This window comes from Oryctolagus cuniculus, chromosome 12 (assembly GCF_051225735.1).
Source record: "Oryctolagus cuniculus isolate XC-2025 breed Fujian yellow rabbit chromosome 12, ASM5122573v1, whole genome shotgun sequence".
NCBI classification, from domain to species: Eukaryota; Metazoa; Chordata; class Mammalia; order Lagomorpha; family Leporidae; genus Oryctolagus; species Oryctolagus cuniculus.
The window spans coordinates 117,318,911-117,335,142 of NC_142878.1; the positions used below are offsets into that span (position 1 = coordinate 117,318,911).

At 58.7% G+C, this 16,232-nt stretch overlaps 1 protein-coding gene across 1 annotated transcript; it reads left to right on the forward strand.

Moving 5' to 3' along the window:
• The first annotated feature begins 1,690 nt into the window (after window positions 1-1,690).
• Window positions 1,691-12,945, forward strand: LOC103345660 (golgin subfamily A member 2). Its single transcript, XM_089311040.1, has 16 exons — window positions 1,691-1,832; window positions 3,150-3,272; window positions 4,120-4,192; window positions 4,401-4,408; window positions 7,610-7,717; window positions 7,994-8,037; window positions 8,158-8,221; window positions 8,711-8,767; window positions 8,929-9,009; window positions 9,858-9,896; window positions 10,003-10,061; window positions 10,370-10,511; window positions 11,054-11,141; window positions 11,494-11,822; window positions 12,070-12,183; window positions 12,688-12,945. The coding sequence occupies exons 1-16, from the start codon at window positions 1,746-1,748 to the stop codon at window positions 12,943-12,945; spliced, it is 1,674 nt and encodes a 557-aa protein (XP_089167166.1). The 5' UTR covers window positions 1,691-1,745.
• The last annotated feature ends 3,287 nt before the right edge of the window (window positions 12,946-16,232 follow it).

Here is a 16,232-nt window from a genome sequence, read left to right on the forward strand (position 1 = left end):
CTGGGGGTAGCTGTGACTGCCACTGTGGGGGGGGGCACGTAGACATCCTCCCCACATTGGGTGGGCTCAGAAATCCTCACGGGATGGAGGGCGTTGGCACCCACACAGAATCGGGGGTGCTGGCACACTCACGGATTGGAGGCCGCTGGCAACTTCACGGGTCAGGGGGCACGGGCACCCTCACGGGTCGGGGGGCACGGGCATTCTCACAGTGTTGGGGGCCCAGGCACACTCACAGGGTCGGGAGTGCTGGCATCTTCTCTGGTCGGTGGACTCTCACGGGTCGAGGGGCCCAGGCAACCTCAAGAGGTCGGGGGTGCAGCCACCCTCATGGGGTTGGGAGGCGCTGGCACCCTCACGGGGTTGGGAGGCGCTGGCACCCTCACGGGTTGATGTCTACTGCAGCCCCCCGCACGGGGTCGGGGTCCGCAACCATGCTCACGGCTCGGTGGCCTGGACATCCTCACCGGTCGGGGGGCTCAGGCACACTCATGGGGTTGGGGGGCGCAGACTTCCTCACAGGTCGGGGGGCGCAGGCCCCCTCACGGTCCGGGAGGCACAGAAATCCTCACAGGGTCTGGGGGCTCCGGCACATGCACGGAGTCAGGGGGCGCAGGCACCCTCACTGGTTGGGGGCGCAGACATCCGCGCGGATCTGGGAACGCAGGCACATGCACGAGGTCTGGAGGCACAGACTTCCTCACGGGTCGGGGGGTGCAGCCACCATGACGGAGTCGGGAGGTGCTGGCATCCTCACGGGGTCTGGGTCCGTAGCCATGCTCACGGTTCGGGAGCGCAAACATCCTCACGGATGGGGGGCGCAGGCACACTCATGGGGTTGGGCGGTGCAGGCACACACACGGGTCGGGGGGCACAGACAACCTCACGGGATGGGGTCTGCAACCATCCACACGGGTCGGGGGGCGCAGGCACACGGACGGGTCGGGGGCACAGACCTCCTCACGGGTCGGGGGGTGCAGACACACGCACAGGGTCGGGGGGCGCGGGCTACTCACCGTGACCGGAAGGCCCCGCGGCAGCTGCGGCCGGGTCTGCTCAGCCCTGGAGGGAAGCATGGGAGAGGCTGAGGCCCCGGAGCTGCTCTGAGGGGAAAGGGAGCCCGTGGGGGCGCGGGAGGAGGAGCCGCCGGGAACTGGGCGCGCCCGACTGGATCCAGCTGGGCGGGGACAGACGCGCTTTCGGGATCAGTGTGGGGCCCCTCGAGGAAGGGCTGGGTGTGAGAGGGGCAGTGTATGGAGGACGTGAAAGGGACCCCCGAGGGGATTTCTGAAACGAGAACGTCTGGGGCACATCTGGGAGGAGTCAGAAAGGGCTCGTGAACTGATGCAGTGTCCCCTGCTCTGCGCTCCGCCCACCTCCTGAGCCCTGGGTTCCGAAGGCCCCGGTTCGGGGGTGCCTGTGGAGAAAGGGGGTCCAGGGCGCGGGCCGGAGAGCGGCCTCTGGGGTCCGCAGACTAACTAGAGAAAGCTGCGCGCGCACCCAAGGGAAATCGCCCCGCCCCCAGAGTGGGCGGTGACAGAGCTGCATGCGCAGCTCCCATTTTGACGCCTCGGACCACGCCCCTCTTTGTTTCATCTTTCTCACTGACCAATGGGCTTGAAGTGTGGCGACCACGCCCACCCAGCCCCGCCTAGTTCTGCCCTGAACCTGCGTCTCCTGGCTCAGTCACACATCTGCGCGGTAGCTGCTGGGAGCAATTCGCATTGGTTGCCGGGATCGTGGTGATGTGGCCCCCCCTCCCCCCGCCCCCTCCTCGCCCCGCGATGTCGGAGGAAACCCGACAGAGCAAACTGGCTGCGGCCAAGAAAAAGGTAAAACATCGGGTCGCGCCCCCCGGCCCAGCCCACTGCCCCTCTGACGGTCGGTCCGTGGCGGGGTCTGTGCGGCTCCTCAGACACTCGGGTCGAGCCCGAGCGCCCCTTGGCTTCCCCCACCCAAGTCCTCTCAGCCAGCACCGCCCCCTCAGCACCCAGCCCCCGCCCTGGCTTGTCGCCCCTGGGTGACTTTGGGCCATTGGCTCCTGGGGCTCCTCGGCCCAGCCTCAGACCTCACCTCCGGCCTCCCGAAGCCGGACCTCCTTGGGGTCTGTGGGCTCAGTCTCCAAGGACTCGGGTCCCTACCCTGTGCCCCACCTCCCCCTGCGCAGAGCGTGGGTAGGGCAGAGTGGGATGTGGTGAGGTCAAATCCCCCTGGGACTGGCATTACCTCCAGCTCGGGCTTTGATCTCCCGGCCCAGTCCCCTAAGTCCTCACCCCCTTTCTGCTTCTGCCTGCAAGGGGACTGGGGGCTTGGGGACCCCCTTCCTCAGCTCGGACACTGACAGTGAGATGTGTCCCGTTCCCGGGGAGCTGGAAGTGTGGGCAGTGTTTCTGGGTGACCGCGGGAAAACTGGTTTGGTTTTCCCCCAGGTTTCGACTCTCCAGAGACTTTGGGGGGTGTGCGAGTTCTCAGGCTCACATTCAATTTCCCTGACCCTGGGAGCAGAGTGCCCCACACTCAGGCTCTCTGGAGTGACAGCTGTGTGACCGTCTGTGGAACAGACCTTGGGAGACTAAACTTTATAGCCTGAACCCTCCCCAGGGGAGTTTTTGAAGCTGGGTGAGGGCACTGCCACAGAGGAGCGAGGGAGCAGCTTGGTGAGGCTGCCCTGTGGCTTGGGACGGAACCTGTCATGACATCATAATGGGCCCTTGACTGGAATAATGCCTGGGTTCTACTCTTTCTCCTCGGTGTCCAGGGTTCCTCGGGGTGCCCCTCGAAGTTCTGTGAGGTTCTGATATGGAAGAAAGGACCCAATGTCTTGTTTCCAAACCACACAAAGTACAATTCCTGACCCCATAATGTTTAACCTTCTACCTCTACCTCTGGTTTTGCTCCCAGCAGCTGCTGATTCTTGGCAGAACCCCAGAAGTGAGAGTTGGAAGCTGATTTTAAATTCCATCATTCCCTTTTATTGAAGCCATGTTGTCAGTTCTTCAGACGTTAACTGATCGTTCCAGCCCCTTGAAGGGTTGTCGGTGGCATGAAGTCAGTGGTGGGCATGAGAGTTCTTGTGAACACTGTGAAGTAGGATGTGACCGCAGGGGCTTAGGGCATTCCAGAGAATCAACTGCTTTTCCTTTCCACAGTTAAGAGAGTATCAGCGGAAGAACAGGCCTGGTGGTCCTGCAGGAGGAAAAAAGAAGAAAAACCTTGAAAACGGCAGTAGCCCTGAGACAACCACTTCTCGGGGTTGTCACTCAACTGAGGATGTGAGTCTTGGCTGGCCAGGCTGCTGGGGGCTCGGGGGCTAAGGGGCAATGGGGGGTGGGGGGTTGGGGATCCAGAGGACAGTGGAAGATGGAGGAAGGGAGTGTTAGATACTGGTCAAGGATTCTGGGTCTGAATGCTCCCTTTCCCTCTGCTAGGGATATGATGTAAGGCAAATTGTTCAAGCTTTCTGGGCCTCTCTCTCCACATCTGTAAAATAGATAGGGCTGATGTTTTACTCACAAAGTTTGAGAGTTTTTGCTGTTCTCATATTAATCCAGAATACAGGGTCTTGTAACATTCATAGTCGCTGGTATTTGCGACTTCCTCATCCCTGGCCTCAGGAAAAGCCAGGTCAGCGAGAGCAGCCTGGCCATCAGGCTGTCCCCTTAGGAAGCCCCAGGCACTGGGATTCGGCCTTGGCTCTGGGTGACCTCAGAAAAGTCACAGCCTCCCCTGGGCTTCAGTTTCAGGCTGTCAGATATTATTGGATTGGAACAGTGTCTTCTAATTGTTGAGCTGTAGCCTCCCTTGTTCAAGAGAACCCTTCTGCAGAAGTCTGGTTTTAACATGGAGAGTGGGGGTCGTGTCTGGGGGAGGGTCTGAGAGCCGCGCTGGTCAGTGACTGCGCTTCATGTGACTCTGGGGCCTGGGGACTTTTCCCTCTGTCTGGCGAGGCAGCAATGGCCAGTCTGAGAGGATGGCCTGGGGGCCACGGTGTGGATCTCTGCTCTTCCTCAGCTTCCGTTTCCTGACTCCACCTCTTCCTTCCCCGACATCCTCACCTCTCTCTAAGCCACGTCTCTGTGTCTTCCCCTGCCCTTGTTTTCCCCTTTTCACCGCCTCTAGATGCAGGCCATACTGAAGGTGCTGGTGTCTGACCTTAACCGTTCCGATGGGGTAGCGCTGCCCCATAGGACAAGTGGAAGGGGAGGCAGTGCCGAGACCCCCTCTCTGGCTTGCTGCCTCGCAGGTGTGCATGTCCCTGAGGCTTGTCTCGTTTGGGGGAGCCTCTGCCCCGGCTTGTTTTATGTTGCTGCCATTAACCCTCGGCCTGCTTATGTCTGCTTCCTCCCCTGCTTGGTTAATTGCATTTTTTCCCTTCCCTCGTGTCTTTTATCATCTTGGAGAGGGTAAGGCACACCTCAAAGATTCGGTAATTTGGGAATAACTTTCAGAGCGGGTCTGTGGGGTTTTGGGCTTTGAATGCCCGGTGCGGTCAGACCAGGAGATATTTGAAAAAATACAAACTCTGTTACATTTTGCCCTCTGGGCAAGTAGACCAGATGGAAGTGAGTGATTTTTCAACTTGATGAATTCCATTTTGGTTTGAGAGTGAGAAGGTAGAATTAAGAGAAAATGAATTGGCTTTATAATCGCAAGGATGGAGGTCAGCTTTTCAGAGGAACTAACCAGCAAGGATGTGAGGCTACCCAGACAGACCAGTGCTAGGACACTCTGCCTGCCCCTCATCTCTTTGACAAATCAGATGGGACGCTCAACCGTATTCACTGGGCTCGTGGACGGCAAAGGCATTGGCTGCACAGTGGTGGAAGTAGAAGAACAAGACAGGAGACACCGTGGGGGTGACAGAGTCCTCTGAGAGGGGCAGGGGAAAGGCGGCAATAGGCCAGCTGCGTGGCTAGGTGAGGGAGGTGGGTTCGGAATGGACTTGCAGCTTGAGGAGGTGGCATTTGAGGCCAGTGTGAAGATTAAAAGTGGGTAATATTCATCCACGTGGTGAGTGGGGGAGGCAGAGGGAGCAAAGAGGTCATAGGCAGCATTGTGAGGTCATAGAACACCTTTCAGGGCTGCAGGGAGCCTGGGTTGGGGGAGGGGCAGGGCACAGGCACATGGGGCTAGGTAGGCCATAACCTGCAGATGATGTTGGCACTTCCTGTCTAACTGCCCCAGGGCCTTCAGCCAAGCCAGTGTAGCAGGGCTGATCCAGAGATGGGCCTGGGGAAAGGGACAGGTGGCTGGTCAGCCATCATGGCTGCTCCCACCCAGTTAGGTCTGGCCAGGGGCCGTGACTCACTCTATGGCCTCAGAGGAGACACCAAGTGGCATAGTCTGGGCAGGGCCCAGGCACGGAGAAGTCCTGACAGCTGTGTATATGACTTCTAGGAGCTCAGTGTACTTGAGCCATCACCATGTCTCCCTAGGTTGGCATGAGCAGGAAGCTGGAGTTAGACATCAGGCTCGGGCACTCTGAAGCGAGGTGTAGCCTTCGCATCTGGTATCCCGACACCTAGGCTAAGCTCCCACCTTAAGACTTAGAATTGTGAATTGGTTGTTCACGAAATAATCACGATATATAGATTCAATTTTTATTTACTTATTTATGTATTTGAAAAGCAGAGTTACAGAGAAGGAGAGAGAGAGAGAGAAAGTGTTCCATCCGCTGTCCACTCTCCAAAGGGCTGCGCTGGCCGGAGCTAGGCTGATCGGAAGCCAGGAGCCTGGAGCTTCATCCAGGTCTCCCACATGGGTTCAGGGGCCCAAGGACCTGGGCCGCCATCTGCTCCCTTCACAGGCCATAGCAGAGAGCTGGATCGGAAGAAGAACAGCCGAGACTTGAACTGGTGCCCATATGGGATGCTGGCACTGCAGGCGGTGGCTTTACCTGCTAAACTACAGCACTGGCCATGGTACCTATATTTAAAATTGCTCAGAGGAGCTGGTGTTGTGGCACAGTGGGTTGAGCTACTTCCTATGATACTGGCATCCATATGAGTGCTTGAGTCCTAGCTGCTCCATTTCTGATCCACTTTCCTGCTAATGTGCCTGAGAAAGCAGCACAAGGTAGCCCAAGTGCTTGGGCCCCTGCACCCACGTGGGAGATCTGATTGGTGTTTCTGACTCTTGGGCTTTGGCTTGGCCCAGCCCAGTCTGGCCCATGGTGCCCGTTTGAGGAGTGAACCAGTGGATGGAAGATTCTGAGTTCCCCTCTCTCTTTGTCACTCTGCCTTTCCAATAAATAAAATAAACCTAACAAGTCAAGGAAACTGCTCAGAGAAGTGTTCTCCCCACTCCCCTGTTGTTTCTGTGTCTAAAATAGAGCTCAGTGGGAACTAAGATGCTAAGAGGGACCTGGAGCCTGGGTCCATGGCTGGGAGTGCAGCCTCTCTAAAGTCTCATGCCTGGCCCGCTGCTCTTACCTGATAGATGCAGTCACAGACATTGTCAAGGCAACAGTGGGTTCTGAGGACAACAATCACTGTGGGCGGTGGGTTCCAGGCCATGGTCACGGTATAACTGCAGACTCAGCACGCCTCATCCTCATCTATAGGCTTTGCAGCCTGGACTCTAAGGAGGCAGCCGATTGGGGTTTTCAGAGGCCAGGGCTGAAGGGTCCAGAGAGCAGGCAGCAACTCCATGCCTCCACTCAGCTCCTCTGGCTGCTGTCACTTGTTCAGCCATCTTGGCTGTGTGTGGCCGTCTGGCCTGCTGACATGAGGTGGTCTCTAGAGCCAGATGCTTGGACCGAGAGTTAGGCCTGAGCCTGGGAAGAAGCTGGATGGGGCTGGCCGAGGGAGGGGGTCCCGCTGCGGGAGAAGGAGGAGAGGCTTCTCCATGGCTCCAAGTGCTAGATCCCCACATTGTTCCCTAGCAGTTTTTCTGGCAATGAGGCGCCATGACCTCCATGTGCCAAGTCAAAGAGCAGATGTCTTACCTGTGATTTCCTGGCTTCTTTTGGTAGAGTAGGTGTTTCTGGAGCTGCGGGATTGGGCTGAGAGGTATGCCCATGAGGCGGCTGTGGTTGATTTTATCTCCAGAAAGCAGGGAGGGGCTTCTTGGGCAACATTTCTCCTTGGAAAGGCCTGAATCAGAGAAATGCAGCTGATGGTTGAGGCAGAGAGGAGGGCAGGGAGAAAGGGCGGAGAGCAGGAGAGGGCAGCGGCAGAGAGCTACCTGGAGGGAGCCCCGTCACCACCAGCAGCCTCGGCCCAGCAGGGGCCTAGAGTTAGGGTCACTGTGCGGCAGAGACTGGCTTTCTAGAAGAACACTGCCGTGTTCCCTGATGTTGGTGCCCGTTCCTTCTGCCTGCTGTGGCTGCCGGAGGTCAGAGCCCTTGCAGAGGTCCAGGGAGAACCAGGGCCTCGTGTCCACGGAGGTCGTAGCCCCCCCCTCCTTTGAGCTTTGGCCACCTGAAAAGATGCCACATGTCCCCAAGCCTGGGCAAGCCATTCCCACAACCCCTGTGGTTCCCAGCATGTGTGACTGTCACTCTGACTGCTACAACATCTTCCTACCTGCCCTGCGCCCTTGTGTCCATGGCAGCGAGGCACATCCTCTCCTGCATGGCCCCCTAACCCCCTGCTCTGTTCCCTGACAGGCGCCCAAAGACCGCGCTGCTCCTGCACCACCCTCTGCTGATGCCACCGTGTTACCTGGAGGTGTAGCGTCCCCTGGCGCTAGTCTAACTAGCATGGCACCAACTCAGGTTTGTGCCTCTGTCCTTGTGCCTGCTACCCCGGTATGCTTGCACCATCTCCCTTCCCAGAGGACTGCGCCTGCTGTGCATTCTCGTCTCCTTTCTTCCCGCAGCTTGGTTCCCAGTGCCAGGCACCCTTCCCGGCACTGGGGTGGGGGAGGCCAAGACGGGGCTTTCTCTTGAGCTTGTGGCAGTGGCAGGTTGCTGGAAGGAGCTGGGCTCCTGCCACCCCTGGGTGGTTCTTACTGGAAATCAGGTGATCACTGTTTCTTTCTTCTCCCTCAGATCCATGATGCTGACTATGGCCCTGTCCTCATAGATGAGACCAAGTGAGTGTCTTCCTGTGCGGGCAGCAGTCCCTAAGCCATGGGAGTGAGGGCAGGCCACGGCCCAAGGACCTCTTTTGCATCAAGCCCCTGCACCCCTAACCTCTGTGTGTCTGTCCCTAGGACATTGTCCTCCACGGAGAGCCTGCGTCAACCTGCTCAGCAGCTCAATGGTCTTGTCTCCGAGGTACCCCAGACACTGGGACTCAGGAAGGGAGGAGAGAGAGGAAAGGACAGAAATGGATGCTGGGATTCCTGAGAGATGGGGAGATCCTGGGAGAGACTGACCTGCTGGGCCATGTTGGGCAGGCTGGGTGATGGCTTCTTCTTGGAAGCCATACAGATGAAGGACATGGCCATGCGAACGGAACGGTGACAATGTATCTCAGCGCAGGAAGCATAGGGAGAGCATCACTAGGGAAGGGAGGGGGATGGTGATGAGACCCAGGAGAAGCTGGCATAGAGGGTGATGAGAGGAAGAGGCCAAGCTGGGCAGAGGAGTTGCCAGGTGGGGGGGGGGGAGGTAGTCTGAGGGTAGGCATAGAGGGTGATGAGAGGAAGAGGGCAGGCTGGGCAGAGGAGTTGCCAGGTGGAGGTGGGGTGGAGAGGTAGTCTGAGGGTAGGGACTTGGCGGTGGAGGACATAGCATCTCCATGGGAGCTCTTGTCTCTTCTAGTCAACGTCCTACATCGGTGGAGAGGGCCTCACATCTTCCTACATGAAGGATCTGGAGGTGAGTGGCTCTGCAGGGCCAGCACCCCCCTTCTCCCACAGCGGGGGCTGAGTGCCCCACTGCCAGCTGAGATAGCCCGTGCCCCCCACCAGCCCTAATGACTGCTCTCTCTACCTCTCCCCCAACCCTCCTGCAACTCCTCCTCTCTGCATGCGCCTCAGAGCCGGTACCAAGAGCTGGCAGTAGCCCTGGACTCCAGCTATCTAACAAACAAACATCTCAGTAACACCATAGAGGAATTGGTAAGAGCCCAGTGGGGTCCCCTGATTCCATGCTGCCCACCCTGGACTTCCGTTTCCCCATGGGCTCTGAAGAAAGGGACTGGGGGCCCCTTGGTGCAGAGGGAGAGTGGGGTGCTGGGTGGGCCAGGTCTCAGCTGGAGGGACCCCAGAGCATGGAGCATGCAGCATGGCTCTCGTCCTGTCACTGCCCTCTCTGCCTCCTCTCTTCTCCAGACACCCCTGCTTCCACCCTGGCCACATTGGCCCTGGGATTGTGGCCTCTCGTTCAGCGCTGGCCACGAGCCTCATGTCCCTGCCCTGACTCAGGCCCTGACTTGAGCTTTGAGTTTGGACAAGCGCCTCTCCACCCTGGGCTTGAGTTTCCCAAGGAGGTTGAAATGGCGGTTGTCAAAGGTCTCTTTTAGCTCTAAGAATCCAAGATTTCCAGGCTCCCTGGGACGTCAACCTTAGGGAGAGAAGGGATCTTACCTGTGCTTTTCATTCCTGTGTCCCTGCTGTTAAGAGCAGCCCCAACCCCTATGTAACACGTGCTGAGCTGTCGAACGATGCGCACACCCCTGTAAATCCAAACCTAGTGGAAGGCCCATCTTTTCTCACATTCCGTTTCTGGAGGCTCACCTTACTGTCCCCTAAGAAGAATCCCGATTCAGACGCGGTTCCATAGCTGTGAGCAAAAACCAGCAAAGACCCACATGCTCTTTCCTTGGGAGCCTCGGGACAGGTCCTGTGCCCATAGGGTCTGAGAACATGCCAATCCCGCCCTGGCCCCCTGCCCACCCCCTCTTGCTTTGGGAGTGGAGTAGAGGGGACATCCTTAGTCATCTTCCCTTCTTTGACTCTCCCCACAGAAACGACAGAACCAAGAAACTATGGAGCAAGCGGAAAAAGTAATGTGATTTCTGTGTCTGCTCATGGCACGGCTGCTGGGTCTGCACCCCACCCCCTCCCCATCCAGGGTCCCTGAGAACTGATGTAGCTTTTCTGTGTTTGCAGCACACCAAGGAGTTGACCAAAGAGCGAGATGCTCTGAAACTGCTGTTATACAAGAACAAGTAAGACGGGGAAGGTGGCGGGAGGAGTTTGGGGGACCTTAGTACAGGTGACGAGGGGAGGGGTGCCGGGGAGCATGAGGAGGAAGTGGCTGTACAGGCTGGGACGTGTGCAGAGCCAAGCTCTGGTCCCAGCTGTGCCACCAGCTCATGCGATGGCCTCAGGCAGCTCAGGTCCTCTCTCTGGCCTGCCACGGGAGTGACCTGATTGTTGGGGACCCCTCCAACACCAAGGTTCTTGGCAGGTGCAGCAAGAAGGTGGGTTGGTCACCAAAGTGGTCCACTCTGTTTGCTCATTCCTCTCACCACAGCAAAAACAATGAGGACCTGAAGCAGCAGAACTCTGAGCTCCAAGAGAGGCTTCGAGTCCTCGTGACCGAAAAGAAGACCCTGCAGCTGGGCACGGAGGAGCTGCAGAAGAAGCTGGAAATGTCTGAGCTGCTGCTGCAACAAGTAAGAGGCTGCAGCCCACGAAGCCCCAGCCCTAGCCCGCGGGGGCCACCATCCCCAGGGACTGTCAGGGAGGCCCCCAGCCAAGAGATGGAAATTCTGAATCCTTATTCTGGTCCTGCCCTAGAATCCTCCAGAAATTGCTAGAATTCTGCAGAGAGAGTCCCTGCCTGGACCTACACAATCAGAATCTCAGTGATACAGCTTTTCAAAAATGTGTATTTAAGCATCTCGGTTTCCGTTGGAAAGGCAGAGGCAGGCAGACAGAGATGGAGGGAGATCTGCCATCCACTAGTTCATTTTCCAAATGCCTTCAACAGCCAGGGCTGAAACCAGGAGATTGAAACTCAATCCAGACCTCCTGTGTAGGGTGTCAGGATCCCAGGAGGCCGTCCCCTGCTGCTTCCTAAGTTGCACAGTACAGCAAGTGCACCTGCTGTGGCCTGCAGCCAGAGGTGGCTGCGTGTTTGGGTTTTGGGGGCAGCGTCGGTGCAGAGGGAGGCAGTGGCCCCTGCTCATGGCTCTTTTCCCTGTGCTCTGGGCAGCTCTGCACACTGAGGGAGGAGAAGGAGTGCAGCCTGAGTCAGGTGCGGGAGCTGGAGACCACCGTGGTCGAGCTCAAGAGCCAGATGGGTAAGCAGGGGCAGAGGTGGCCTGGGAGCCGGATGGGTGTCGGGTGCCCCGGCGAGGGGTGTTGTGGCAGAGGGAAGCAGGTCTGTGCCGGTGGATGGCAAGTCTTGTTATCTCTTTGAGCATAGGTGACCTCATCTGTAAATAGGGGTGGCGTACCCACTGTCCACCATGCACTGTCAAGCACTCTGTGTCCTGGCTTGGAAGGGTAATGACCATCTGAATATGGAAAGTTGTTAGCCAAGAAGCCAGCACCGGGGTGGGGGCAAGAGTTGGCCTGAGGAGCTAAGGACCAAGACAGGAGCTTTTTGAAAACCCAGGGGCCAGGGCCCCTGATGGCTGCTTCCTTTCTCAGCTGAGCCTCCCACCCCAGAGTCCCCAGCTTCCCCCACGGGGCCGTCGGAGGCGGAACAGCAGCTGCAGGTGCAGGCTGAGCAGCTGCAGAAGGAGCTGGAGAGCCTGGCGGGACAGCTGCAGGCCCAGGTGCAGGACAACGCAGGCCTGAGTCGCCTGAACCAGCAGCAGGAACAGCGGCTGCTGCAGCTGGAGCGGGAGGTGGAGCTGTGGGGCAGCCAGGCCGAGGAGCGCAAGCAGAGCGACCGCGTGACCATCAGCCGCGTGCTCCTGCAGAACCGGGAGCTCAAGGAGCAGCTGGCCGAGCTGCAGGATGGCTTCGTGAGACTGGTGCGTTCGGCCTCCCTGGGCAAGGCCTCTGGCACAAAACACTTCCCTCTGGGCCTTCACTCCCCCCCACCAAAGGGGACGGTGATGACCTAGGCAGGTGCCCTGTGAGCCAGGACCCTGCTCAAATGTCTGTCGGAGGAGAGGGGCTGAGCTTCCAGCCCTCCAGGCACTATGGGAGGCGGACACCTGGTGCTGGGATCCGGATGCAGCCGCTTTGGGTGGCAACGGATTGCTTCTCTCTGTGCAGAGCAATGACAACATGCGGCTCACCCTCTCGCTGCAGGCAGAGCAGCACATCAAGAACGAGCTGGCCAGGGAACTCGGCCAGCTGCAGGAGAAGCTGGGGGAGCTGAAGGAAACGGTAATGCTCAGCCTGACTGTGAAGGACTGGGCCATGGGGACAAGTCTCTGGGGAGGGCAGTGCTAGGCCCAGGAGGGAGGCCGCTCCAGTCTGGAGTGACAGGTGACCTCCATATCGACTGTCCTGCCTCTCTTAGGGCTGGTAGCCCCGGGATCCTCCCAGGCCTGGACATCATTGTCCCACGAGAGGTGTTTCACCCACCTTAGCTACCCTTTGCTAAGCCTCAGATTCCTGACAAAGGAACTTAGCATTTTTTCCTTACACAGGTGTTGAGGATGAGCTGAGATTGTGCATGTAAAGTATTAGGCACAAGTGTTCCCCTAAAGATGATGCCTTCCCTCTCGTGTGTGGCCTCAAGTTAAAGTGATGGGAAAGAAGGGGATGAGGTGTGAGGCTGGGTGCAGGAGACGCAGGGCTCTGCGCCACTCCCCTGCAACCAGTGGAATCAGTTAGCAAGCCACCACCTGCCCTCATGCTCCCCCCACCCGCCTTGGTCTTCCGCAGATGGAGCTGAAGAGCCAGAAGCCTCAGGGTCTGCACCAACAGCGCGACCAGTGCCTGTTCCACCTGCAGCAGCACGTGGCCGCCTACAAACAGCTGCACTCTGAGAAGAAGGCACTACACAAGCAGCACCCTACTGTGCAGCAGCTCAAGAAGCAGCCACAGGAGATGCAGAACCCCCGGGAGTGCCCAGGCTTGGGCACCAACCACTGCATCCCCTTCTTCTACTGGGCTGACGAGCATGACGAAATTATCGTCTAAACACCAGATGCCGTCAGCCCGGAGAGCCCCAACCCCATCCTTGCCACTCCACCCCTGCTAGCCACCCTATCCCCTGCCGTTCCTTCCCAGTTCCCTTCCCTCCTTAGCCAGAACCCCTGATGGGGAGAGAAAGGCCTCTTTAGGCTGCCTCTCTGGAGGACCCCGGGGGCTCCTGGGGCCTCCTCATTTCCAGCTCCATCTTTAGAGGCCGTGACCAACACAGGCAGCATTCGTGTGGCCCCCAGAACAGCCAAGAACAGGGGATGCTCAACCACTTGGGCAAGTCAGCCAGGCAGTTTTCATCGCCCCTCTTGGGATCTGGCCAGGAACATCACATGGGGGCATCAGAAGGGCATGGACATGAGGGCATCAGGCGAGGAGGGCATCTGATTGAGGGTCATTGCTGGGCGGGGGCACCCAGGCAAGGGCATCGCTGGGCAGGGGTCACTTCCGGGGCAGGGGCATCATCATGGGCAAGGGTCACTTCCAGGCCAGGGGCATCATGGGTAAGGGTCACTTCTGGGCCAGGGCATCATGGGTAAGGGTATATGGGCGAGGAGGGCACAATAGGATGAGGGTCGTCTCTGGGCTCCCGGTCCCGAATTGCAGGGTGGCCTGGGCAAGCTGAGGCTAATGGGAGGCCGGGTGCTTACCACAGGTGGCGCTCATGGTAGGCCAGGCGTGGTCCAGCTCTTTACTCCGTGCCTGTGCCCCCAGGCAGGCCAGCTGGGAGGCACGGTCAACAGCCCTCAAAGGGTCGGCTGGAGCAGGCGATGCAGGGGCGCCTGTCCCCTTACTAAGAGAGGCACACCAGCCAGGCAGGGCCGAGGCAGGCTAGGCAGGCATTCAGGGGACTCCCTTTTCTTTGGAGGCACTTTGGGGCAGGGCAGTAGGCAGCATTCTGTCAGGCCCTAGGACAGTTGGGGCTAACTCTAGGCCTGATGAGGGGAAGAGGCTGCCTCCAGTGGGCCTCCCCACCCCCACCCCCACGTACATATTGTACTTGTGTATATTTTGTATATGCTGGGGGTAGGGCCTCCCCTGTATCATAGCTGAGGCTGGAGCTCGCAAATGAGGAGGAGGTCATAATAATTATTTGGGGCTGGGAAACTTATTTATTGACAGTCTATGGCCCAGGAAAGAGGCGGAGATAGGGTTGTGGCACCATGGTGATGTGGCTCCTGTTATTATCTTGAAATAAAGAGATAGAGCCATACTGCTTGGCCCATGTGTAGCAGCTTTGTCACAGGGCCCAGGGTTTACTTTGCTGCAGGTGGGCACTGCACAGGGCAGCAGGGCCTGCCAGCAGTGGGCAGCCTCTGTGCTGTGCTGAGCGTTCAGTGGGGTGAAGAGGCCTCTTCCAGGCTGGTCTCCTTACACTGCAACTCCAGGGGCACTGCCACGTGTGTGTGTGTGTGTGTGTGTGTGTGTGTATTTATGAGTATTTATAGATATTTATAGAACAGGGCAGGAGTAGGACCGCAGAGGGGCACAAATTTTCACCAAGGTCATGCCTGGAGTTGTGAGCTCACCAGACAACAGAAAGTCACAGATGAAGGGGAGGCTTAGGGGCTGAGGGGCCACTGTCAAGTCACAGAACAGCTCTCTGGACAGACTGGCACAGGGAGGTCTCCGAGGAAGAGAAAGGATCTGGTTAGATGTCAAAGGGGGGCCTGGGGCTCTCAGGATGGGATGGCCTTGCCTGACCCAATCGGCTGGCAGTGGGAGAGAAAGCAGAGAGAACAGCAGAGAGAGAGGAGGGAGACAGGTAGTAAGGCAAGAGCAGCCAGGCCATGGCACTGGTGGGCAGGGCGGAGGTGGGAAGCAGCAGCAGGTGGGCATGTGGGTGAGCTTTCTGGAAAAGGCCATGGACAGGAAGGGGAAGGAAGATGGGAGGAGGAGCTGGAGTAGATGACCAGAGTTTCCGGGGAGTCGAGGTGGAGGCTGGAGAGGGCCTCCCCTGCCACTCATGCCACCTCTCACTCACCTCCCAGGCAGCAGTGCCACAGTCCTGACACTGCCTGGCCCTCTCGGGCTTCCCTCCTCACTGATGGCCCTGCCTTTGGACCCACTGGCCAGGGCCAGCACTAGCCTGGGAGGCTCACGTGGCAGCCAGCAGGCCTGATGGAGAAAGACAGGAGGAAGAACCCTGCTTGAACCAGGAGCGTGCAGCTAAAACAGATGGCTGGAGGGGGTGCCGGAGGCCCCTCGGGTACTCAAAAACCCCAGGAGTCCTCTGAGGGGACCCTGAGGAGGCAGGGCGGGCAGGGGGCCACAGACTCATAAATCTAAGAGGGAGCCTCGGCTGGTCTGGGGGCTGCAGGTCGTGGAGGCGAGTTTGGGCCCTCCCTGCTGGGGAAAAGCAGAAGAGGGAGAGTCAGAGGCCAGCAAAGAGTGGTAGGTGGGGCCCTAGGCCAACTCTGCGGCCCGGCCAGGCGGAACTCAGAGTAGCTGACCTGCCCTGGCTACGGGGCTTCATCTGGGGCTGAGGACCCTGCCTTCAGCCAGTAGCAGGTGTGACAATGCCCAGATGGGAGGCAGGAGGCTGTGTGTCCCCGCCTCACCTGGGCTGATGGGTGCAGAGGATTCTCAGGCTTTGAGGTCATCAAGCAACCGAAGGCTTCACCCCCGGCCACTCTCAACTGCACACCCAAGGGACGAGGTGACCCCCAGCCTTTCACCCTGGCCTGTGCTGGGGCTCCCAGGCTGGGGGGCTTAGTACTCCCTGCCCCCTGCCCCCAGCAGCACAACTCAGATTGGGGCAGGTGTGGCACGCCCAGGAGGAAGTTCAAAGACCTCTGGCTGTTCCACAACAACACCCCCCAAGTTCCCAGCCCCTACACCATCAACCACAAGCTCCCTGGCCTCTCTGCCAGTGGTTCGGATCCTGTACCGAGAACCCCCAGGCTCAGCCACAGAGGCCCTGGGCAGCGACACTGAGTCCCGAGGCTGGCTGGGAAGGGAGAGGAGAGAGCCAGCTGGCCCAAGGACAGAAACAGGAAAGAGGGAGTCTGGAGCTGCAGGGAGAGGGAGGGGCCTGGCCCTGAGATCCCAGGGGCGCCCCCCAGTGTGGGGCTGGTGCAGTGGGGCAGATGCGGTCCTGAGGCAGGTAGAGTGGCAGGTGCCTACCTTGGCTGACGCTCCTCAGGGACCACTGAGAGGGATTCTGAAAGACAGCTTGGGAGCCTCCTGGAGTTCTGTCTGCCCAGGAAGACTGAGGAAGGCCCAACTGTGGGCTGTGGTTGGGGTAGGGGAGGGCTGGGGGTAGCCATGATGCCACTGTGTGG

What these genes read in the sequence shown, in the direction of transcription:
- LOC103345660 (XM_089311040.1), top strand. Translation starts at nt 1,746, where the DNA reads ATGTGGCCCCCCCTCCCCCCGCCCCCTCCTCGCCCCGCGATGTCGGAG. An exon ending in GTCCTCATAGATGAGACCAA is followed by an intron (nt 8,038 to 8,157) that starts GTGAGTGTCTTC and finishes GTCTGTCCCTAG; the next exon opens with GACATTGTCCTCCACGGAGA. An exon ending in AGGATGGCTTCGTGAGACTG is followed by an intron (nt 11,823 to 12,069) that starts GTGCGTTCGGCC and finishes CTCTCTGTGCAG; the next exon opens with AGCAATGACAACATGCGGCT.